The 17939-nt window shown below is 35.3% G+C and overlaps 1 protein-coding gene across 1 annotated transcript; it reads left to right on the top strand.

The window, feature by feature from the left end:
* The first annotated feature begins 3761 nt into the window (after nt 1-3761).
* LOC107703666 (polymeric immunoglobulin receptor-like) lies at nt 3762-13245 on the top strand. The gene is made up of 7 exons (XM_016506391.1): nt 3762-3921; nt 3991-4274; nt 4362-4679; nt 4914-5228; nt 5304-5615; nt 12561-12878; nt 12956-13245. The coding sequence occupies exons 1-7, from the start codon at nt 3851-3853 to the stop codon at nt 13243-13245; spliced, it is 1908 nt and encodes a 635-aa protein (XP_016361877.1). The 5' UTR covers nt 3762-3850.
* Nucleotides 13246-17939: the final 4694 nt, after the last annotated feature.

Here is a 17939-nt window from a genome sequence, read left to right as displayed (position 1 = left end):
GATGTACCATTTCCATCTATGGGCTGCTCTTTCAGATTGCCACGAGAGCCCCTTAGGACGGTATCTTTAAAATCCATGTTATGGTAAGTGTGCACGTGAAGTATTTGTACACTTTCTAAAATCCACACTGTGGTAAGTTTGCACGCTAGTACTTTGCATTCTTTCTAAAATCCTGTATGGTGAGGGTTACGCGCTGCAGCTTCGTGCCCTTTCTTGAGTTGGTTAAAGCCCCGGTTCCACCTTGGGCACCACTCCACCCATGTATCCTCTGGATACCTACTTTAACAGGGTGTTGCTACTAGGGGTCTGTTGAGACAGTTCCTTCAGCAAGCTCATGCAGAGCAAGCGGTAGCCCCTGTGTGACAGGCCAAGACTTAGTATGATGCTAGGCTCTTGGTCGTATCCCCTTAAAGGAATCTATTCCTGATTCCAAGCCTTGAGCTCTACCCCTAGCATGCTTTGCATGGATGTGAATCGGTGGAGTACATGTTGAAAATGAGTGTTATTTTATGTCTTTGTGAGTAAAGGGAAAGATTTGATTAGTGCTTAATATTATTTTTTTTATTTTTTTTTTGGTGGGGGTTTAAAGTTGTAATGGTTTTTCATTGTGTTTTCAGTGTTTCATAGGAGCTTAACAGGCGGCTACATGACAACTGTGCTGCATGGAGATCAAACATTGTCATGGCTAGACAATGACTGAAATAGCATTACCATAGAGGGTGATTGAATCAAGCTTTCAAACTGATGAAACAAACAGATACCAGAGAAACATCCAGAAATACAGAATAGGAACATGATGACCTGATTATCATCATGAAAGACAGTGAGAAAGGTTTATAATTTCTGCAAAGGAGAAAGACTGAGTCTGACATCTAATTTATATAATATTATGAATTAGATTTCACATCACCCTCAAGAGGACTAATTTAAATATTCACACAGTTTGTATTGGGAAGATGAAATGCATATGAGACTGAACAGACATTGTGAGCAGAAGACAATAAGAGCAGAAGACGATATTATACTGTAGACATTCAGTAATTCATCTTCAAACTTGAATGATCAACAAGTGATCCATGTGTGATTTGACAAATGTAATTATTTTGCATAAAAAAATCAAATAAAATCAAAACAATGAGCCCACATATCAATAACACAGAATGTCTATAAAAAATGAACCGCTTTAAATGTGATTCTGTTGTTTAAGTTAGTAAATTTAGGTCAAAACCACATTAAACAAGCATCATTTTCATTATTATCTGTCTGTGTGGCTAAAATCAAAATAAAGTGTAACTTTTATAGTAATATGCTAGTTTGCTTTTCTGAATTCATCTAGAGAAAAACATGAATATAACTTTCAGTCTAGGAGAATATGTAAGATTATTATTGATTATTCCGTTTCTAATGTTGTGTTGTGATGTTAGGGTTGAGCTCATCATCAGACGTTCAAATACAAGAGCAAAAGACTGACGAGACATGATGAGTTGTGTTTGAATGTCTACAAAAATACTTTAAAGAACAAACACATGTTTGATTTGGTTATGAATTTATTTTAAATCGAAAGTGTATTTTTATTAGGTTAAAGAGACTTGTTTGTAAATGTCTCAATGTTTTATGTTTGCAGGGTTGTTTAATACTGTGGTGAATGTACTAAAGAAGAGCCAACATGTGCTGCTCTCCAGCTTGTGGTTTTCTTGCATTTAAATTCTTTAGGTCAAACCAAGACGCCCTTCAGTCACGTGCAGGTGTGATAAAAACAGGAAAAGGTTTTGCAATACCTATTGTAACAGATGTTTGCGGAAATGAATGAACAGACAGACCAGCTAAAAGAGGATTTTCAGACAGTAATCGTTTAAATTTGGATATGTTCCACAAAGACCTGTTATGTCTTCAGAAGACTTGCAATGACACACCACGAAACATATGGGCAAGTTATATGGTGCTTTTTGGAGCAGTGGTTTAACTAACGACCACACTGAGGCTCGAATCTCAACAATAACAAACTCAAACAACAATATGAATAATTTAAATTATGAGCATTACTTACTATGCAGTATATACTCTAATGTGCTGCGATATCAAAAATACTTATTTCAAACTGTATATCAGACTATATTTGTACACTTTTTAGAAGGAAGTGTGAATATTAAAAGGATAGTTCACCTTCAGTTGCTGGCCCCCATTGACTTCCATAGTATGAAAAAAAAAACTCTCTGCAAGTCAATGGGGACCAGCAACTGAAGGTGAACTATCCCTTTAAGTGCTTGTGCAAAACTCCCCCACAATACAATGGTGTGGTTACTTTTACCAATTTAACATTAACAACTGGCAACCACACCATTTTAAATTGTTAAAAGTTTTACCAATTTAACATGAATGGCCAATTTAACAAAAATGAAGAAAGCTTGCTCAGAGTTTGTTTCAGTAACTGTTTTTTAGTTTGTAAATGATCATAAGTGGAGAATTTTAATATTTAATTTGCATGATAAGTTTTACATAATATACTAATTAATCTATAGGGGATGGTGGTTTTACACTAAGAGGGGATGCTTTTTGTCATTTTTTCAACAAGGGAGATGGCATCCCCCTCAATTCGAGCCCTGCCTTTAAGGAAGCTGCAGCCTGTCAGAATATATAAAACAGGATGAACACTATTATTTTGTGAAATACCTTTAGGAATAGTGTAATTTCAGTAGAGAGAACAAAGACACTGAACGTTTTATAGTCTGTGAAAAGATGCTGTGAGAGCACTAATTTGGTCGAGACTGTAAACAGTTCTATATGTTAATGTGTTTAAGTTTAGTTCTTGTAAAATGTGAAACTCTCTATTGAATCTCCCTAGTGTTAGTGTTTGTGATGTTTTGTTCAGCATTGCATGTATTATTATAGTTCTCTAGCATCTACAGTAAACACGCAACCAGGTCTTATTGAAACATCTGGCTCCATCTAGTGGCTAATGTGAGGTAAACTGTAATGTAATCACTAAACTTTACATTTCTTGGTTTCATTAAAATTAGCATTATGTGGTTTAATAGTAATTGATAGAAAACTTTTTTGTCGTTCTGGTTTGATGAATTGTAAAATTTTACACACCTCCTGTATGTTTAAAAAGAAAGAATGGAGGTATGGAACTTTAGGCTAATGGTCTGAGGCTAATAATTAATATGATGATTACATGGAGCCGTTGTTCACGCACATTAAGAAAACAGACAAACTCAAGTTCCATCAATTTACTTTTTGTGTTTGTTTTGTTGATCTGTCGTCGGTCTGAAGTCTGATTGACAGCTGCTGTCTGTGGTGCTGAATCCATTTCAATATATGATATATTTTTTAAGCATTAAGTATCAAAAAATAAATAAATCAAATTAAATGTCAGTAAGATCTAGTCTGTTTGCTCCTAAAAAGTGTTTAATGTTTCTTACAACTGATAAAAGTATCTAAAAAAAAATAAAAAATCAGATGCACTTTTAATTTTAAGGTGTTCCTGGTAGGGCTCTAGATGAGGTCAATGAACTTACATATTCAGTTTACTCTCGCCCTCTAGTTGAAGATTTATATGTTGCTGATCAATTCACTTCAGTGTCATTTGTCCTTATATACAGGTGTATCTCAATAAATTAGAATGTCATGGAAAAGTTCATTTATTTCATCATTTATTTGTTAAATGTGAGCCAAAATCATCACAATTAAAAGAATGTTCAGTCAGTGGTGATGGTGGGAGGAGCCAGTAAAGCTGCTCATTACTGATAAAGAGCTGAATAAAGAGGAAGTAACTAAAGCAGACAGATGTAGAGACAGAGAGATTCACACAGAGATCATTCAGCATAAAGAAGACTGAACTCAACTCACAATGAAGATCCTCCTCATCTTCCTCACTTTCTACCTGATCTCAGGTCAGAGCTTTTCTCTTTCATCACTGCAGTAATGATGCTGTTTTCTGTTCATCAGCTTTCTGATCACAGTATCAATCTGATTGACAGCTGCAGTGAGATGCTTTAGCGTCACGGGATATTCTGGAGGAAGTCTTCTTGTTAGATCATGGAAGCCTTGGCACAAAAACTACGCTAAATACATGAGAAAGCACCATAGTGAAACAATAATAACCCCTAGGAAGCATGAACGGTGGATTAATGGAGGAAGATTCACTTTATTTTCCAATAATTATGGAAAGCTCATGATCTACATCAGAGAACTAAACACACAAGATGCTGGAACTTACAGGATTGAGGTTGAAGGCCAGTGGTTGATTGATATGACTTTGAATGTGGAAGAAGGTCAGCCATTTTAAAATTCTTTATGTAGTAAAATTGTTGATCATTTCAAAATTTTGTAAATCTATATATTTATTTTGGGAATGACAGATTCATGTTGTGAAGTGTCAGAGAAAGTGACATTGAATATTGGAGAAACTGCCTATTTCAGCTGTGAATATTCACAGAATCATATTAATGATGTGAAAATGATATTCAAAGAAGACAAAGCCTCCATTGAGATGATTTACAGCAGATGGAAGAAGAAAGAAAGATTCAGTATTTCTGATGACGAACATAAACACATCTTCAGTGTGAGAATCACTGCTGTGACACCAGATGATGGAGGAGTTTATTTATGTGGAGTTTGGATCAACAGACAATCGTACAGTTACTCCATTATTAACACTGTTCATCTACATATTATTAGTAAGTAGATACTATACTGACTGGATTTATCACAGCACTAAGAACATAAATATAAAACATGTTGCTGACCTGTTGGTTAATTGCTTGTTCTTATTTGTAAGTTGCTTTGAATAAAAACATCTGCTAAATGATTAAATGTCAGTGTAAAGTAGAACAAACTCAAATCCAGTATAAAAGTGTCTACATTCTGTGTTTCCTGTAAAATTGATTAGAAGTAATATTTGTGATTGACAGCTAAAGTGGGCGTGTCTAGAGTGAGCGGCTCCTCAGGAGGTGGTTTGATGATCAAGTGTGAACATCCTCAATACAAAACCAACCCAAAATACATCTGTAAAGAATCAGACGGATGTTCAGAGAAGAAGAATGCAGGAGTTCAGGATGAATGGATGGAGAATGGAGATGTTTCTTTATATGACGACACCAGAGCAGGAGTCTTGATGGTGTTTTTTAGAGAGCTGAAAGCTGCAGATGCAGGAACATACAGGTGTGGAGTGAAAGTATCTGACTATACTGAGAGCTTCACTGAACTTCAGCTGCACATCAGACACGGTGAGCAAACTCAGATATTTTATTTTGTATGTAAATTATTTGTTCTGATTTTTATGTAATTTTTGTCATTTATAGATGCTGAATATCCAAAGAGTGAGACTGAATCTGTGTATCTTGTTGGAGAAATCAATATCACCTGCCAGATCCCAGAGAAACATGAAGTTAATTTCTGCAAAGAGGATGATAATCACATCTGCCAAACCATCAGCTCATCTAAAGTGACAGAAATGAATCCTTCATCTGAGAGAAATGAAGAGAGAGTTGTTAGAGTGAGCATCAGTAATGTGAGTGTGAGAGATGCTGGAGTTTACTGGTGTGGAGCAGAAACCAGAGACACATATCTGACTTTCATCTCCCTGAACACTAAAATTCAGCTCAACATCATCAGTGAGTCCATTCAGATGATTTCATTTGAATAGATAGAGTACATTCAATAACACAAATTGTGCGTGTTAAATGTTCATGTTTTTTTTTTGTTAAAAGTGCCTAGTAACTAGTCCCTTAATGACAGAGATCATGGGTCATCAAACATTACAAACTGAGTTCTATACATATTTAATGTATATAAAATGTTTATAACATACATTTATGTTGGAATAGAAAAGAGTATGAGCATCATACATTTTAATAATTGTGTAGATATTATATCATTCATCTCTGGACTGTGTGTTTGTGTTTTATTCTCAGATTTCTCCGTGATCATCATTATTAGTGTGTGTGTGATTCTGCTGCTGATCGGTGGATTCACTCTGACTGTGTGCAAATTAAGACACAAGAGACGAGGTGACACTTGGTTTCATTATTTATCTCTTGAATCGTTTAATTAAATAGTTTGAGTGTCTCTGAGCTGCTTCAGTAAATCTCACTCACTCAATGAGTTTCTGTTTCAGATGCTGCTGACATTTAATGTTGATAGAGTTTGTCTTTCACTTTCTGATTGATTCATTTTGTGTTGGGGTTCATCAGGAAGAATCTCGACATCAGACAAGAGAAAGAGAAAGAGAGAGAAAAATACAATGGTGAGTGACAGTGTAATGAACACATTACTCCAATTCTAGTCCTTGCTCTGGCTTCCGGTCAACTCTAGATACACCCAAGCGTCACTTACGCTCCTCACAAGCTGGTCTACTGGCTGCAAGTGTCTTGAGAAGCTGCTTTAAAGACGCTATAAAATAAGTTATTATTATTATAAAGTATTGTCAGTTATTATGTCTTTATCCATGTTTCGTAGTGTGTTCATCACAGTTTTTGTGATAATTACAAGTGTGGTATTGTTTTGTCACAGCTAATGATCAATTTTAATTTACACCTCAGTCTCCTCAAAACCTTCCCCCACTAACTGCCATTCTTTTAATGTGCATTTTCTCTCTATTTTATCTGCATTCAGTCGTCATGTGCAGACAGCAGACGTGATTCTCTCTCAGATCCTGGATCAGCTCAAATGAAGAATCATGACGAATGGCCCACAATCCCCTCTGATGAGCTCCTGTACGCTGCTGTCAGTTTCCAGAAGCATGAAGAGTCTCTCAGTGATGCTACAGTCAGATTCAGTAAGATTGAGATTAACTCTGATTACGCTGCAGTCAGTCACCGCATGACACTCAACTAATTCACTTAACACCAGTATTTTACAAAACAGATTTTTTTTTTTTTTTACATTCACAGTTTATTGATAAAATCTGCTTGTAATCCATAATTCAGTGTTGAGCAGTTGTTTGGTTTGATGAGGGTCGTTCAGTTCAGTTTGTGAATCATGAGACACTTTAAAGTTTCCGCTGCTGCTCATGTTGCTTCTTTCGCATGTTTAAAATAGTTTGTCATGTCAGTTTATGTGAGGGTGTGATGAAAACAGGAAATAAACCCCTGAGTAACACTTCTAGAAGATACTGTAAAGTTTCCACTCCACATATAGACACAGCAGCTTTTAACACGTACAGCTAAGGCTCTTAAGTAGCAGCTCTTAAACAGACCTTTATGATGAGACACATGAAGTTTGAGAATCATCATTGTACTCTGTTCAGAACTGTTAAAATGGCTTGTTTTCATCGCTTTGAATATGCTATATGCTACGCTATTTGTCCTGCTTTAGGTTTGTACATACAAAATAGTTACACAGAGATTATAAAGGAAGACACATTGATAGCATTAACAGCAGTGCATAGGGAGTGACTCTAGTTTGAAATACCAGATCCCAGAAATACAGTATAAGAACATAATGATCTGATTGTTATCATGAAAGATTGTGAGAAAGATTCATAGTTTAAGCAAAGGAAAAAGTCTGAAATTTGAATTATATAATTTCATGAATTTTATTTAATATCATGTTCAGGACAGATTTAAATATTGACATATAAACTACCAACAATCAGGTAATTTAATTTATTGACTGTATTAATTAGCTTTTTTTTTTTTTTATGATTTGCCATTATTGTCATATTTGAAGACTTGGAAATGACATCTTAATATGATTTAGTCATAAAATTATTTTTTTATGAGTTGTGTGTGTGTGAGAGAGAGAGAGAGAGAGAGAGAGAGAGAGAGAGAGGAAGATTGTAAGTGTAATCAAGCATGTGATGCACAGGTGTGCATGTTGGTGCGTCAGTAATATTGCTGTAGGCATATATGAGCAGTTATGTGTGTGTGTGTGTGTGTGTGTGTGTGTGTGCGTGTGTGTGTGTGTGTGCGCGTGTGCGTGTGTGATGAACAGGCTGTTTTTCTGTCCAGCTCAAAGCCACAGAAAACAGTTTGACAGGGTCTCAGTTTAGTTTGATTGTGAAGGTTAAACAGCTTTATTCAGGAAACCCACAGCGAGACACATGAACACAGAGAGACAGAAGATGAGCATTTATTGTGAACAGAAGACAATAAAGACTAAGACCTGCTCATTCAGTTATTTACATTCAACATTTACTGAGGAAAAAATTGAAAAATGTTTATGAGCAACAAATTATCCATGTGTGATTTGATAGTTTTACTTTTATAATAAAAAAAAAACAGCATGTCCACAAATCACAGAATGTCTGTAAAATACTTTACATTTGTATTGTTAAATTTAGCAATTTTATGTTAATGTCATGTAAACAAGCATCTCCGGGTTTACTGTAATACGATATTTTTACTAGGTTATTAATGAGACTTGCTTGTGTTTGCAGGGTTGTAAAACACTGTGGTCAGTGTGATAAAGATCATCAGCATGCTGCCTTGTGATTTTCTTTCGCTCTTGCATTTAAGTTATTTTGGTCAAACCAAGATGCCCTTCAATAACCTGCAGGTGTGATATATAGGAACAGGAAATGGACACATACTTGACTTTCATCTCGCTGACCACTAAAATTCAGCTCATCGTGATCAGTGAGTCCATTCACTGTTAAACACTGTTATTTTGTGAAATTGTTTCTGGAATACTATAAGGACAGACAGTACAGATATTGATCTTTTCTATGAAAAGATTCAGTGAGAACAACTTGATACAGACTGTAAAAACAAAGTTTTATATTTTCATGTTTTTAAGTTTGTTCTTGTAAACCGTGGTCAGTGAGTCTCTTTCTGTGTATTTAGTGTTTGTGATTTCTGGTTCACCATTACATTTTTCACTTACTGACTTATATGCAAGTAATCTTATTATAGTTTTGCTGCATCTACAGTAAAGGCACAACCAGCCGTCTTACAGAAACATTTGGCCCTATCTAGTGGTAAATATAAATTGTTACATTTATGTGACTTAACATTGCATTATTAGTTGAATTAAAATAAACTTAGTGAAAATAGAACAGATTTTCTTATTTTCTTATTCTGTTATTATTGAGTTGTAAATGTCATTCATTTACATGCCTCTTGTATGTTCGAAAATAAACAGTGAATCTGGAGGAGTAAAGCTTTAGCCTAGTATTTGATAATTATTGTTCATAAAGATGTTTTTATCATCGAAGTCAGAGATAAAAGAAAGAAAGAAGATATACCCAAGTCTCAGCATTTCACTCTCGTTAAACTGTCCTCATTGGTGCTGACATTTGACAGATGCTGTCCGTGGTGCTGAAATCCCATTGTTTTGTTTTGTTTTTTATTGTTTTTTTTATCGATGATGTTCCCTTCACCCCCAAAGTATCCAAACAAATACAAGTCTGTTTGCTCCTGAAAAGGTGTTGCTTCTTATAACTGGAAAAAAAAAAAAAAAAAAAAAACCTCCAAGAATGAGATGCATTTTGCCGTTTCCAAGAGTGCCTTGTATCTAGTGAATCTCAGTGAACTTACATGTTCATGTTCTAGTGGAAGATTTAAATAATGCAGATCAATTTACATGAGTGTCATTTGTCCTTGTATAGAAAGCATGAAACCTGTATGAGTTCTGAGTATCAGACACTGTAACTCCACTAGGTGGCGCTCTTTCAGTGTGATTAATGTCAGTCAGTAAAGTCAGTCTCACTGTTAAAAAGATTTTCTTGGTTGCAGAAGAGATTAGATATGCACTGGGTAAAACGTGTCTCAACAGCACGCACTTTACAGGGCAATTTTGCATTATTAAATAATATTAATGATCTTAATGATTAGTTGTTGTGGCTGTAATCATAACAGCAACATTAGAGCACCTTCATAACTATGCTTCACTTTTCATTCATTCACAGCTGTGTTTATTTGCCATTATTATTATTTTTTTATGTTTGTTTAAATATACTGCAGCACATTTTTCTTTCCAATTCAAAGCCACAGAAAACATATGAAGGTTCAGGGTCTCAGTTTAATTTGATTGTGAAGATTAAACAGACTTCTTCAGGAAACCCACAGTGAGACACACGAGACTGAGACGCAAGCAGAACATTGTGAGCAGAAGATATTTCATCCTGCATCTACTGTAAGTGTTGAATGGGGCTTTTGATGATTAAGAATCTGCCTTGCTACGTTAAAGAGACTGGCTTGTAAAGGTCCCAATGCTTTGTGTTTGCAGGGTTTTGTCTAGTGTGCTGAAGATGAACAAATATGAAATGATTTCGCTCTTGCACTTAAATTATTGGGGTCAAACCAAGAAGACCTTCGGCCACCTGCAGATGTGATAGGAACAGAAAACTGGTTTCCATAGACACACATTTTCCACTCCATAAAACAATGCTGTGAATTGGTGTAATATATGAAAAAAAGAAAATGTTTCTGTGATATCTCAGTTCTTCCTTAAAAATGTTTTATTCGGTTCAAATTAAATACTTAATTCAGGTCAGATATGGATAATATTATCTCCAAATGTTTTAAGCAGCACCTGGTCAGGAGAACTAGAGACATGTAAACATTCACATGTAGTTTGACTCTTAGTAGGAACATCAGAGACCAGCAGAACCCCCTCACTGGAAACTATAGTGAATCTAATCAGTAAACAGGTGCCATGTGTTCACATTAAAGATCCAATACAATGCAGATCACCTTAGAATTTCATCGATGTTATGTCAGAATGTAAGATCAAGATTAAAAACAGATTCTTAAATGTGTAATCCCACACAGGAAATGCTCAAAACTGGTTTTGCTATTAAGTTCCACAAACTGCAGTCATAATTTAGGGTGCATTATAAAGTGTCTGCTTTTTAAGTTTTTAAAAGTCCAATCGATCGAGCCCCTTTGCATCCTGTAGCCATCCTTGGAGCATTGTTTTCCTTTGGCATTGAACTCTGTGTGATTAAAACACCTTATAAAATTTCCTCACTAATAGTGGGACTAATAACGAGTCATATTTGTGACCCTGTGTATCTCATCACACATAGTCAATTCTTAATTTAAAAACTAAATATTGAAGTATTGCACGTCAACAATCCATGCGATGAGGTTTATTTTCACCTCCTCCCGTTTCTCTATATACACGTCCGTTTAAATGTGAATAAAGTTCACGGGTGTATCGAAATTTGCACAGAGCACAGAGGAGAAGATGTTATGTGAGTAATCAATTCAGCTTAGACCTGTTTTATGTCTTCTGAAGATTTGCAGTTACAAAGCACAAAGCATATGGACGATTTGTATAGTTCGAGTTTGACAGCAATGGTGTAACTAAAGGTCACCCTGCTGGGCTTCTGAATATATTTACAAACTCAAGCAACACTGCTAAATGACTCAGTATCAGACAGTGTAACTGCACTAGGTGGCGCTCTTTCAGTGTGATTAATGTGATGTTCAGTCAGTGGTGATGGTGGGAGGAGCCAGTAAAGCTGCTCATTACTGATAAAGAGCTGAATAAAGAGGAAGTAACTAAAGCAGACAGATGTAGAGACAGAGAGATTCACACAGAGATCATTCAGCATAAAGAAGACTGAACTCAACTCACAATGAAGATCCTCCTCATCTTCCTCACTTTCTACCTGATCTCAGGTCAGAGCTTTTCTCTTTCATCACTGCAGTAATGATGCTGTTTTCTGTTCATCAGCTTTCTGATCACAGTATCAATCTGATTGACAGCTGCAGTGAGATGCTTTAGCGTCACGGGATATTCTGGAGGAAGTCTTCTTGTCGATTCTGGGAAACTTTGGTTCCGTGCAAATGTTAAATGCATGAATAAATTACCTGAGTGGACAAATATAATGAATAATACGAAGCATGACAAATGGATCAGTGTTGGAAAATTCACATTGTTTCAAAATAATGAGGGAAACCTCACGATCTACATCAGAGATTTGAAGGAACACGATGCTGGAGAATACTGGATTGGTGTTCTTTACAAGTGGGGTATAGATATGACTTTACATGTGGAAGAAGGTCAGTCATTTTAAGATCAAAGTCTGTGTAGTAAAATTCCTGATCATTTTTAAAGCCCGTTTAAAAGTAACATATATTTCTTTGTTATGTAAATGGCAGATTCGTGTTGTAAAGTCTCAAAGAGAGTGATGGTGAATATTGGAGAAGCTGCCAATTTCAGCTGTGAATATTCACAGAATCATATTAATGATCCCAAGATCATATTCAAAGAAGGAAAATACTCCATTGAGATGATTTACGGCAGATGGAAGAAGAAAGAAAGATTCAGTATTTCTGATGATGAACATAAACACATCTTCAGTGTGAGAATCACTGCTGTGACACCAGATGATGCAGGAGTTTATTTATGTGGAGTTTGGATCAACAGAGACTCATACAGTTACTCCATTATTAACACTGTTCATCTACACATTATGAGTGAGTAGGACAAACTCAATCAAATCTTGTTTAAACGTTTCTGAAATTTGCAGCAGAGTTGATTAGATGTGATATTATTTAGGAGCAGGAACATGAGCAGTTAAAGTATGATTGTTTACATTATAAACCAAATAGATAAATATATTATAAGCACATTAATGTTGTAATTTACTTGTTCTTTATTTAAAGTGCCTCCAGTAGTGAGACATGAAGGAGAATCTGCTGAGATCATCTGCCCTTATGATTCAATCTATAAATCAAAGCCAAAGTCTCTCTGTAAGGGGAAGTGCTCCACTAGAGACAGAAATACTCTCAGTGAGACTGTGAGAGAAGAGAAAGAGAGCAAGACTCGTAGATTGACTCTGAATGATAACGTCACTGCACGTGTCTTCACTGGGACCATCACTGGACTGACAGCAGAGGATGCTGGGAAATACTGGTGTGCAGTGACATTAGAAACAGACTTCAATTATCTTTACACTCATCTGATCGTCATCATGAACGAGGGTGAGGAAGGTTTCTGCATCTGAATATGTGAAACCATGGCTGTGAATTGATGTTCTTGTGTCTGTAAACATTTCCAGAGCTGAACTTGACTAAGTATGAAGGAGACGACGTGTCAATCCAGTGCAAACATCATGATGAAGATCAGAAAAGCTTCTGCAAAGCACATGAAGCCTCCATGTGTGTGAAGGATGGAGTTTCATTGGAGACGATCAGAGATGATCGATTCTCTTTCAGTGAGGAAGCATCTACTGGAGTCTTTACTGTGAACATCACTGATCTGAGAGAAGAGGATTCTGGGATATACTGGTGTGGAGCTCACGTCACCACTAAAGTGCATTTAAATGTTAGCAAGGGTACAATAACTTAATTTAATCAATATATTTGCTTCACTCTCAAGACTTCAAATATTCAAATAGAAACAAAATACCAATAATACAATCAGTTTTTGGAGTAAAAATATCGTTGAATACTGTTTTCTACTTTTTTTTTGGAGCTTCTCTTTGTTATTACTCGTACTTGTTTTGTAAAATGTTTTTATAACCAATAATGTTGGATAGAAAAGGGCCGAAAATTAACATCATAAAATGTAGTATTTGTGTGTTAATATTTCATTCATGTGTATCCCATCTTTAACATTATGTGTGTTTTATTCTCAGATTTCTCCGTGATCTTCATTATTAGTGTGTGTGTGATTCTGCTGCTGACAGTTACCCACAATCCCCTCTGATGAGCTCCTGTACGCTGCTGTCAGTTTCCAGAAGCATGAAGAGTCTCTCAGTGACGCTACAGTCAGATTCAGTAAGATTGAGATTAACTCTGATTACGCTGCAGTCAGTCACCGCATGACACTCAACTAACTTATACAGGTCACAAAGCATGCGTTACATTAGTTGTGATGAGTGGAGTATCTATTCACACTAAGTGAAAATTGCCCACCTTGTTGGCAGAGGCTATTTACAGTTACTCCACCCAGCAATGATGCAATTATTTATTTATTTTGCTACAGCAATAAACATTAAATAAATATTCTAAAAGTGTAAATTAAGTGCCTCATTGGTATTTAATAACAAAGAGTTTATTGGGTAGTGTTAGGGGTAGATGTAGGAAGGCCTTCTATTTAATAATTGTAATAAATATGATCATTTACACTCAATATGTTATTGCACACTGTTTTATAATGTACTACAGTAGTGAGGTGCAGATATCTGCCACTATTTGCACTAAGTATAAATAACTTCTAACTACTATTTACACTTATTGCAAAGAAAATACTGCTATTTTAACACAGTGTAAATAGAATCTATCGTTATTTGCACTTAGTGTTGCTAAGTGTTGTGTTGAAAACAAGGAATAGAAACATTAATCAACAAAAGATATACTATAAATTTCCCACTGCCATTGTTTCCTGATTATTCTACAAACGTGTGTTAGATTAAGATGAATTTCAGGGTGGTGTTTTATATTTTATATCTGAAATGTGAAATTGCACGACATCAAATAAAATCATAGATTGATGATTGATTCTAGAAATCAATGTTTCTAGGTTAAATTAACACGATCATCCCGAAGTTTGTTTTAAAATGCACCATAAAACCATAATAATCTGATTATCATCATAAAAGAGAGTGAGATATAATTTCTGCAAATAATACAAATGTTATTTTCACTTGCATCACTGTCAGGACTGATTTAAATATTCAGGGAATCAGGTCATTTCGTCTGACTGTTCGTAATTTGAATAATTTAAAATGAGTTTCTTATTTATTATTGTACAATCATCAGTAGTCTTATTTCAGTTTAAACATTCACTGTTCGAATGTTGAATATTTTTATTTATTTATTGTGAATATCTCACAAAAAGTTTCTCATGAATGCTGGAGGTCTTTTAGTGTGATGAACATGTCATTTTTCCGTCAAGCTCAAAACCACAGAAAACAACAGACAGGTTCAGGGTCTCAGTTCAGTTTGAATGTGAAGATTAAACAGACTTTTTCAGGAAACCCACAGTGAGGCCACATGAGACTGAACAGAAACAGACTGAAGTGGAACATGTGTGCAGATCTGCTGATGAGAACGACAAAGAAATTGTCATTTTTTCTCAAAAGACAATCAAACCAAACCCAAATACACAAAGGGGACAGCCTTTCTCTCTATTTGCATCAGTATTAATGTTGTATTTGTCTTTCAACACATAAGTCACTGCCGTTTATTCATTCCTGCGCTTAAGATCTTGTGTTTCTTTGAATTCTGCACATCTTGTTTATTCTCAGATTCCACCACAGATTCTGGAATATTTTAGGTTTCGTTCAGTTTCCAGAAGCATGAAGAGTCTCTCAGCGATGCTTCAGTAAGGACAAGAGCACAAGACTCAACTAGCTCCCTCATGGCATTAATTGTTTTTGAATGTTTAAATTAGTATTTTAAATAACGGTAATGTAATTTCAGGAAAATAGGCTAGTCTTAAACCGAGTAGTTTTACTAGGCTGAATAGACTTGCATGTAAAAGTCTCAGTGGTTTGTGTTTGCAGTGTTTAAGTGGGCTAAAGATCGTCAACGTGAGATGCTCTCCAGCTTGTGGTTTTCTTCTGCTCTATTTATATTCTTTGAGTCAAACCAAAGCACTTCAGCCGCCTACATATGTGACACAGGAAACGGTTTCTTTGGTAACGATGGACACAGACTTTACAATCCAAGAAAAGATGTGCATTTGTGTAATATATTGTATGAAAAATAAAAGTAGTGTAATAATATATCTCAGTTCTTTAGATTGTAAATTTAAGTACGATACACGCGAGAGCCAATGAGTTTGAAGTGCAGTTTCGACTCCTCCCTTACCTCCATATTTTCAGTGAGTGCCACACGTCCGTTTGAATGCAAACAAACTTTGCGTGTGAATCAGAATTTGAACAGAGATCATAGAGGGAGAGAATTTCTGTGGGTAATCACTTACATTTAGACCTGATTGTCACACAGAGCTATTTTATGCCTAGACCAGAGGTTCTCAAACTTTTTGGGGCCAGGGACCCCTTACAGCGGAGAAAATGTTTCAAGGACCCTCTCATAATTCTAACTGTGACTGCAGCTTGTACTCTCAGATGGGATCTAGAATATGGTAATGCAGAATAATGCATTAATATGTGCTTTATAAGTACAAATAAACAGTCGATATGCTAGTAATATGCATGCTAAAAAGCAACTAGTTAATAGTGAGAACTGGTCCCTAAACCAGTAGTGTTAATGATACTCTGTATTTTGCATTGTTGCACTGTTGTAACAAAGTGAATAAATGTTTTGTTTTGAGACGCCTGTTACTATGTCATTACACTATTGTAGAAAAATTTAGAACTATTTAAATACAGATTGAGTGCATTTTGAAAAAAAAATAAATAAATGTGTGGCTTATAAGAAGAAATTGGTAAATATTACTTTAAAAACAACAAGGTTTATGTTTGATAAACTTAAAACTATGGAGCCCGGGAAGTCACCTGTAGGAGAAAAAAAAACAATCCGTGGTGACGGTTTTGCAATCCGTCCCCTCAGTTTATAAACCGTACTCACAAATTCTTAAACTGTTCCCTCGGTTTAACAAATCGTGCCCACGGATTAATAAACCGTACCCACAAATTTCCAATCCGTGCGCTCAGATTTTGTAAACCGTACCTTCGGTTTTTGAATCCGTACCCACAAATTCATAATCCGTGCGCACGCTTTCGCAATCCGTTCCCTCGGGTTTGTAAACTCATAGATTTGTGGCCCCGCCCCCACCGGCAGATTCAACCACGGTGCGGGATGCATAGTATTGTGTTTATTAAACATTATTTTTCATAGTAGCCTATGAGACCATGATCCGCACTCACAAAATAGTCTTCTTTTTAGCGTTTATTTTATATTAATCACCAATAGGATAAAACACCTCCGCCTGTGGTTTATAGCCTAAAATAAACGCTAAAAAGAAGAATAGAAAATTTCCTGAATTTTATAAAAAATAAAAAATAAAACGATAGAGTTTCGAGAGAAGAAGGTAAAAAGCAATACAAACCTAATAATGTACCGGTTATGTTGTCATTCCTTTGCTCTCTAACTGAATGCAATGTTATAATATACGGTGACGCATTGCTGCCACACACATATTTTTTTTCCACTCAATTATGTGGTAATAACGAGATGTTAATAACGAGAAAAGATGTCGTTTTAACAAGAAAAGATGTCGTTAAAACGAGAAAAGATCGTCTTTTCTCGTTTTAACGACATCTTTTCTCGTTAAAACGACATCTTTTCTCGTAATAATGAGATGTTTTCTCGTTAAAACTACATCTTTTCTCGTAATAAGATGTTTTCTCGTTAAAACGACATCTTTTCTCGTTTTAAGAACATCTTTTCTCATTAAAACGACATCTTTTCTCGTAATAACGAGTAGTTTTAACGAGAAAAGATGTTGTTTTAACGAGAAAACATCTCGTTATTACGAGAAAAGATGTCGTTTTAACGTGAAAAGATGTCGTTAAAACGAGAAAAGATGTCGTTTTAACGAGAAAACGACATTATTATGAGAAAATATGTCGTTTTAACGAGAAAACATCTCCTTATTACGAGAAAAGATGTCGTTTTAACGAGAAAACATCTCATTACGAGAAAAGATGTTGTTTTAATGAGAAAAGATGTCGTTAAAACGACATAAATCTCGTTATTAGGACATAGGCTAATTGAGTGGAAAAAAATTATATGTGTGTGGCAGCAATGCGTCACCGTAATAATAGGCCTAGTTATTTAATAATAACTTTAACAGTGAAGCATGCATCTAACTCTGGGGGAAAAAGCTTAGTAATAAAATCTCCTAAATAAGTCTGTGAATGAATGAATGAAATATGTTAAGAATGAATAGTACACAAACACAGCTCCAAAACTGTAAAAGGTTATTTAAAAATCATTAAAAAAAAAGCATTCATGAATTATTTTATGACAAACATTTTACTGTCTTAAATGCACTCTTTTATTTAGCCTATAAATTAAAATAATAATAATAATAATAGCTATTATTATTATTATTATTATTATTATTAT

The sequence above is a fragment of the Sinocyclocheilus anshuiensis genome, unplaced genomic scaffold (assembly GCF_001515605.1).
Source record: "Sinocyclocheilus anshuiensis isolate Anshui unplaced genomic scaffold, SAMN03320099.WGS_v1.1 scaffold274, whole genome shotgun sequence".
NCBI classification, from domain to species: domain Eukaryota; kingdom Metazoa; phylum Chordata; class Actinopteri; order Cypriniformes; family Cyprinidae; genus Sinocyclocheilus; species Sinocyclocheilus anshuiensis.
Note: the sequence above shows the minus strand (reverse complement) of the source record. Positions and strands in the feature narration are given on the sequence as shown.

Bases quoted from the DNA above. Each gene is read 5' to 3' on its own strand.
- LOC107703666 (XM_016506391.1), top strand. From the start codon at position 3,851: ATGAAGATCCTCCTCATCTTCCTCACTTTCTACCTGATCTCAGGTCAG. The intron at 3,922-3,990 runs GTAATGATGCTG...AGCTGCAGTGAG, and splicing joins TTTTCTCTTTCATCACTGCA to ATGCTTTAGCGTCACGGGAT. The intron at 5,616-12,560 runs GTGAGTCCATTC...CTTTATTTAAAG, and splicing joins AATTCAGCTCAACATCATCA to TGCCTCCAGTAGTGAGACAT.